Source organism: Rhagoletis zephyria, unplaced genomic scaffold, assembly GCF_001687245.7.
Source record: "Rhagoletis zephyria isolate East Lansing unplaced genomic scaffold, Rhagoletis_zephyria_1.1 Rzeph_scaffold_01308, whole genome shotgun sequence".
Lineage (NCBI taxonomy): Eukaryota > Metazoa > Arthropoda > Insecta > Diptera > Tephritidae > Rhagoletis > Rhagoletis zephyria.
In genome coordinates, this window is record NW_016158392.1 from 9,404 (window position 1) to 16,052 (window position 6,649).

General features: G+C 34.9%; 1 protein-coding gene across 1 annotated transcript; it reads left to right on the forward strand.

The window, feature by feature from the left end:
* The first annotated feature begins 3,563 nt into the window (after positions 1–3,563).
* On the forward strand, positions 3,564–6,304 carry LOC108363568 (uncharacterized). Its single transcript, XM_017616958.1, has 2 exons — positions 3,564–5,328; positions 5,402–6,304. The coding sequence occupies exons 1-2, from the start codon at positions 4,009–4,011 to the stop codon at positions 6,257–6,259; spliced, it is 2,178 nt and encodes a 725-aa protein (XP_017472447.1). The 5' UTR covers positions 3,564–4,008; the 3' UTR covers positions 6,260–6,304.
* Positions 6,305–6,649: the final 345 nt, after the last annotated feature.

Below are 6,649 nucleotides of genomic sequence, written 5' to 3' on the forward strand. Positions count from 1 at the left end.
TATTTTAACTACATTGCATTTGAGTATGGAGAGGCAACTATCTGGAAGTATTTTACATAAAAAATTTACTAAGTATTGCCCGGTTTGTAGTTGCAGTTAAAGAAAACACATGAAAAGGCACGATTTTTTTTTAATTCGAAAAAATGTAAATATTTCAAAAACGGTGACACTTTTACCTGAAAATTTTTTGTTTATCAGTGAGCTCACCCCCCCCACCTACCTTGCCCTAAAGTTTGGCACGTTACTTCTGGGACACCCTGTATATATATAACTAAAATGTTTGTTACTTTCGCCGTCGAAGTCAGTACGAATATAGGGACAGGTGTACTTAGGTAGGAAAAAGGCTCATTGAATAACTTACGAGGCACTTGAATTTAGTAATATTAAGGATTTATGAGTATTGTATTAGTAGTATAATTAATGAATTTGGAATAAATATTGTTAAGTGTTTTTGTTTGGCTAACAAAATAAAGAAAAATTATGTTCATGTNGCAAAATAAAGAAGAATTATGCTCATGTCGGATGTGTGCTTAAATTAATTGGGTTGGTGTGGGTGTTGCACTAGAGTAGGGATGCCCAAATCAGCACATGTGTGTCGGGGCGACTGCGCGTGCAAAGCTTTGCACGGTGGTGCTGGGAAAGCGCGGAAGCAAAAAGTTATCGGAATGGGAAAACGAAGTCAACATAATAGTGAGATTGTATGTGTGACAGTGATGAAAAATGAGTGTGCATTGTGCCATTTTGCCCTTTCGGAAGCAGCCGGCAGCTTCAGCACAATCGATTGATTTTCGGCACTATTTTTGCGTAACTCAATGCAACTAATAAATATTTCTTTCGGATCCGAAATTTTAAATATTTTTTTTTTAATTTAATCGTATGTGCTTAAACTGATAAATGATATAAACATAGAAACGCAAGCAGAAGAATCTCGCTTCCACATTCTGCATATCGCCGTTTAAAGTGCAAAACCGCGTATCAACAAAATGCAAAACCGCGTATCAGCAAAATGCAAAACCGCGTATGTGAAGTTGTAGAAATTATTTTCTAGAGGGTAAAAACACTCATTTTTTCAAAATGGTTCTCTTTTTTATAAAGCAATCGCATTTCTGGCTAGCATATTTCAGGACGAATGTGTAATGATTGAGCCAAGAGCTTGTGTGAGCAAATCCAATTTTTGGCAGCCAATGCCAGTTACGCGGTTTTGCACTTTAAACAACGATATGCGCTTAACATTTTTGTTTAAACAAATTTGTCGAAATTTCATCTTTAAAGCAAATATTAAATATCATTTAATATATACTTTAGAGTTAAATAATCATTTTTAGTGGTGGGCGAGTCCGAGATGTTTAAATGATCGAGATAGTAGATTCAATTCGAGTAGATTTTTGAGAACTTTTTTCGTTGAAGGTGTTGCACATTTTCTTCTATACTGAAATTTTTGTACATCCAATTTGTATAAAGAAAATGCAAAAAAAAATATTAAAAATCAACATGAATTCTTAGCTGTACTTTCACTTTATAATACTAAAATTGCATCGACTATAAAACTGCATACCGTCAGTTGGTGTCGAATACTCATGCGGTGAGGATGTGATCGCGCTTTTATTGATTTTATTGCCGTCAACAAGCATTTTCTCTCATTAACACCAAAGTTATTATTAATGGATAAAAGAGACATCTTTTTTTGGATTCCGTAATAAGTTTTGACATTATAATAGCATTTCAAGTGCTTATCAAAACTTTACGACACTCACATATTGACAAGATTTGACCATTTATCCTAATATGTTTTTTTTTATAAAAATACAGTTTATACTTAAAAAAAAAACGTACAAATCCAAGTTTCAATCTTTTTGCAACATTAAAAAAAATCAACACACTTTCGTAAAAATTTCGAGCTTTTTAATTAGATTTCCTAGAAATATTTTGAGTATGCAGTTTTGTAGCCCATTCAGTTTTAATATGACAAAGTCTTTTAAGATTTTTTTTGATGAAGCAGTTGCTCATTTTCTCCATGTAAAAAAAACGTCGAACACACTTCGTATGGAAAAAATTACGCATATCGTCAACAAAAAATAATAATAATAAATTACCAAAAATCAGCGGTAAGCGTTTGGTACAAAAAGTATTTTTGATGTTGAAATTGTACTTAAAATNGTAAAAAAAACGTCGAACACACTTCGTATGGAAAAAATTACGCATATCGTCAACAAAAAATAATAATAATAAATTACCAAAAATCAGCGGTAAGCGTTTGGTACAAAAAGTATTTTTGATGTTGAAATTGTACTTAAAATCGGCAAATTGTACTTTTGTACTTTTTGAAATTAATTGTACTAAAAAACTAGAATTGTAACGGGTGATTTTTTTGAGGTTAGGATTTTCATGCATTAGTATTTGACAGATCACGTGGGATTTCAGACATGGTGTCAAAGAGAAAGATGCTCAGTATGCTTTGACATTTNAACGTAAAGGAGGCAGTTGCGATGCTAGCAAGTCAATATTCGTATAAAGTCTCATAAAAAAAATCCTTGTGGTTTAAAGAATATAGGACATGGCACATTTTACGAAAGCCAGCCTCCCGACATAAGCTACTATTTCATACGAACACTAATATATTCGTCTACAAGATAAGTTTGTGAATCTTATCAGTGTTCTATGTATGAACCCATGAAATGAAAATCCCCTCGCCAATTAGAACTTTTGCTTTAAAAGAAAAATATACATAGCGCATTTACTCAATACTTGGTCTGGCATCACTGTTTGAGCATTTATGTGCTCAGCTCACTGTTGCCAAGGAAGTGCATTTTGCACTAAATTTAGTGCTTTTGGGAAACCAAAAAGCCAAAATAATTGGAATTCAATGCTTGGTGCGTTATTTAGTGATGCTTTTTTAATTTAAGCACACCGAATGCATAGGTACATATTAGGCCGGGTCGATTTGTGGGGAGGCAAAAAAATCGCCCATTGCTCTGTGAAAATCATATTCTAGGGATCAAAATAAGAAACTTTGCCGAAGGAACCATACCTCTAAAACGAATTCTGATGTCCCCCAATTTGGGTCGAACTTTTGGGTAGGGGCAAATTTTGAAAAATCCCACTTTGACCCATTTAGAGTGCTCCAATCGAGTCCAAATGTATGACCGACCCCCACTAACTTTGGAGGCCCGACCCACCGATGCCAGTGGCACACCCCCTGGAACCCCCCTGGGGGTTCACCATACAAACATTTCAAAAAATCCCCGGTTTTGCACTTTACATGAAAATATCAGCGAAATGCCTATGTTTTTTCTTTTTGGATTTTATTTTTCTCTTTAGAAATTTATTTAGTCAGAACATATGTAAATGAAAAAATGAATTTAACTTAGTAATAGAAAAGAAATTAAAAAAAATTATTAGAAATTAGCGTTTTTACAACCCTTTTAAAACCAAGGCATCACTGTGATGCATTTGCATGTCGTAAACATAGTTGTGTGGGTTTTTTATTCAACCGTTTTAAAAAATGAAGGTATCACTGTGACACAATTGCAAATCGGAAAATTGCTTGTGTGCGTTTTTTAAGACACAGCTGCATGTCGTAAACTTACTTGTGTAGTTTTTTTATAGCACCTACTTAAGAAATGAAGGTTGTTTTTACAACCCTTTTTGTGGGTATTTTAAGGCACCTTCTTAAGAAATGCGCGTTTTTTGCAACCATTTTAACAATTAAGGTATCACTGGAATGCACCGCAACCCTTTTAAACAATGAAGGTATCACTGTGACACAATTGCAGATCGTAAAATTGCTTGTGTTGTTTTTTTTAAGCCACCACAAGACACAGCAGGTAGAATTGAAATTACCATTTCATTCTTATTACCTCGTCTCGTAGACCATATATAACGCAACAGTTTTTGTGAATGCATTAAGTCGTTGTGAAGAACTCAAAGTGTGAAGTGCTAATTTCAGATAAAAAAATATTTCAAAAAAAATAATAAGTGAAGTGACCATTCCAAATCAAAAAGTTTACAATGAATCCACCATCCTCTACACCGCAAGATGAAGCAACTACATCAACAACTATCGAAAACCCAATGAGTCATATACCCAAGCATGATGTTACTGTTTTTGGTGTGTCTACTGATTTAACTGATCTTAATTTACCAACCCATCTGGATATCTTGAGATATTATTTTTACTTAAGCGAACGTGCTAAAACAGAACAAAAAAAGTTTTCCCATAAATCATTCACTATTCAAGTACAAGATAAGTTGATTGGAATTTGGGAAAAACTTGGTATGGAAATAATGCTGAAAAAAAGTGTATTTAATAAATTGAATAAATTGCTTGACAAGTATCAAGAGCAAATCAAGAGAAGAAACAACACCCAACAATTTACAGAGTATGTAAAATCTCTGGAAACAATTTTTTACATTGGAACATGTAAATGCGATTTGAAGGCAGCTCCATGTGCATGCGGCTGGGTTCCCGAACGCCTCAAAGAGTTCATGCACGATCAACATAATCAGAGAAGACTAACAATGGATGCATTTGTGATGGAAACTGAAGAGCAAGGAGCAACGTCTATGTCATCAATGCCAACATACCAAGATCCCGACGATTCAACATACGCACCGCCACCGGTTCAAGAAGATATGGATAGAAGCACAAGTTCACAATACACAGAGAGATACGATTGTTTTAACTTTGCCTTGGTATGTGACAGATTTGGTGTGCCTGACAGAGTAGCATCAGCATTGGGAACCGCTCTTTTGCAAGATTTTAAAATTAAAGATAAGCATGGGAAACCTCTCATCATGGATAAATCGAAAGTTCGCAGAGAAAAAGAGAAATGCAGACAAGAAGTGCTTCGCAAACGGTTAGATGATACCAATTTGTTAGCGTTTTCATTCGATGGCAGAAAAGATGATACTTTAACGATAGATAAAATTGATGAGAAGTATCATACTAGGATGGTAAAAGAACCTCATCTTGTTATTTTGAGAGAACCCAATTCTGAATTGATTGGTTACGTAAGACTGGAACATGAAACCGCTGAATACAAAACAACCAAATTAAATGGTTTTTTCAACGATAAAAATATATCACTGGATGCATTAATTGGAATATGCACTGACGGTGAGCCAACAAACACTGGCCCACACGGTGGAATTATACGACGATTCGAATTGCTGTTAAAAAGACCATTGCATTGGTTCGTTTGCCTTCTACACTTCAACGAACTTCCGTTTCGGCATTTGTTTGAAGCTTTGGATAAATCAACCAGCACTGGACCAAGATCGGCAACCGGAAAACTGAGCCGTCAAATCGAAACTTGTGAAACTCTTCCGGTAAGTTATTGCTATCACTCATTTATTATAATTGTCAACCATTTTTAATTATTTTATTATTATATATTTTCAGGTGGTGGACGGCTTCCAGAAAATTGAGTTGCAAAATATGCCCCCTGCTCCAGAAAAAATTGAATTTTCCACCGATTCGAAGTACTTATACGACATGGCCCATGCAATTTCTAGCGGCGTGGTTCCGGTGGATCTGGCTAACATCAAACCAGGGAAAATTGTACATTCTCGGTGGCTCACCAAGGCCGCTAGATTATTGCGATTATATGTGACAACGGAAAATCCAGATGCAAATTTAAGAATTCTGGTTGAATTTATAATTAAATGTTATGTGCCAATGTACTTCAATATCAAGTATTACAGCTCTGTCGTGTACGGCAGTGCATTATTTTTCAAGTTCATTGGTTGGTCACGATTTCTAGAACATCGTTTACGCAAAATTGTCAATCAAGTAATTAAAGATAATTCATATTATGCGCATTCGGAAAATATCTTGTTATCAATGTTGTTTGATGATAGCAAAGAAAAGCGCGACTGTGCCATCAAGAAAATTCTACGCTATCGAACCGATGTTGACGAGCCAATGGAACTTAGAGTTTATAAAAAACCAGATATAAACTTTAATTGCACAAGTTATACGGAAATGATCAATTTGAATGATATAAATATCGTATTTGAACCACCATTCACGCGAAGCATTCCGTACGATACATTGAAAGAATATTTAAATCAAGATGATCCACCGTTTAATGATCCAAAAATTCCATCACACATACAAGGAACGGAACGACATGTTCAATTGCTAGCTAGCGTTTCCAAACGGGTTATACCGGAAAATGTAGAGGCTGTTATGGCGACGACATTAGAGAGCCGTGCGAAATTGCCCAGACTTGAAAGTAAAAAAGACTTCAAACAATAATTTTTTTTAGTTTCTTTTCTATAACTCACTTAAATTAATTTTTTCATTTACATATGTTCTGACTAAATAAATTTCTTAAGAGAAAAAATAGATATTATTATAAATAAATAATAAATATTATTATAAATAAATAAATAAAAATAAAGAAAAAACATAGCCATTTAGCTGATTTTTTCATGTAAAGGCCAAAAATGGTGATTTTTTGAAATGATTGTATGGGGAACCCCCCAGGGGAGTTCCAGGGGGTGTGCCACTGGCATGGGTGGATCGGCCGTCCAAAGTTAGTGGGGGTCGGTCATACATTTGGACTCGATTGGAGCACTCTAAATGGGTCAAAGTGGGATTTTTAAAAATTTGCCCCTACCCAAAAGTTCGACCCAAATTGGGGGA

What these genes read in the sequence shown, in the direction of transcription:
- LOC108363568 (XM_017616958.1), top strand. Translation starts at nt 4,009, where the DNA reads ATGAATCCACCATCCTCTACACCGCAAGATGAAGCAACTACATCAACA. An exon ending in AAACTTGTGAAACTCTTCCG is followed by an intron (nt 5,329 to 5,401) that starts GTAAGTTATTGC and finishes ATATATTTTCAG; the next exon opens with GTGGTGGACGGCTTCCAGAA.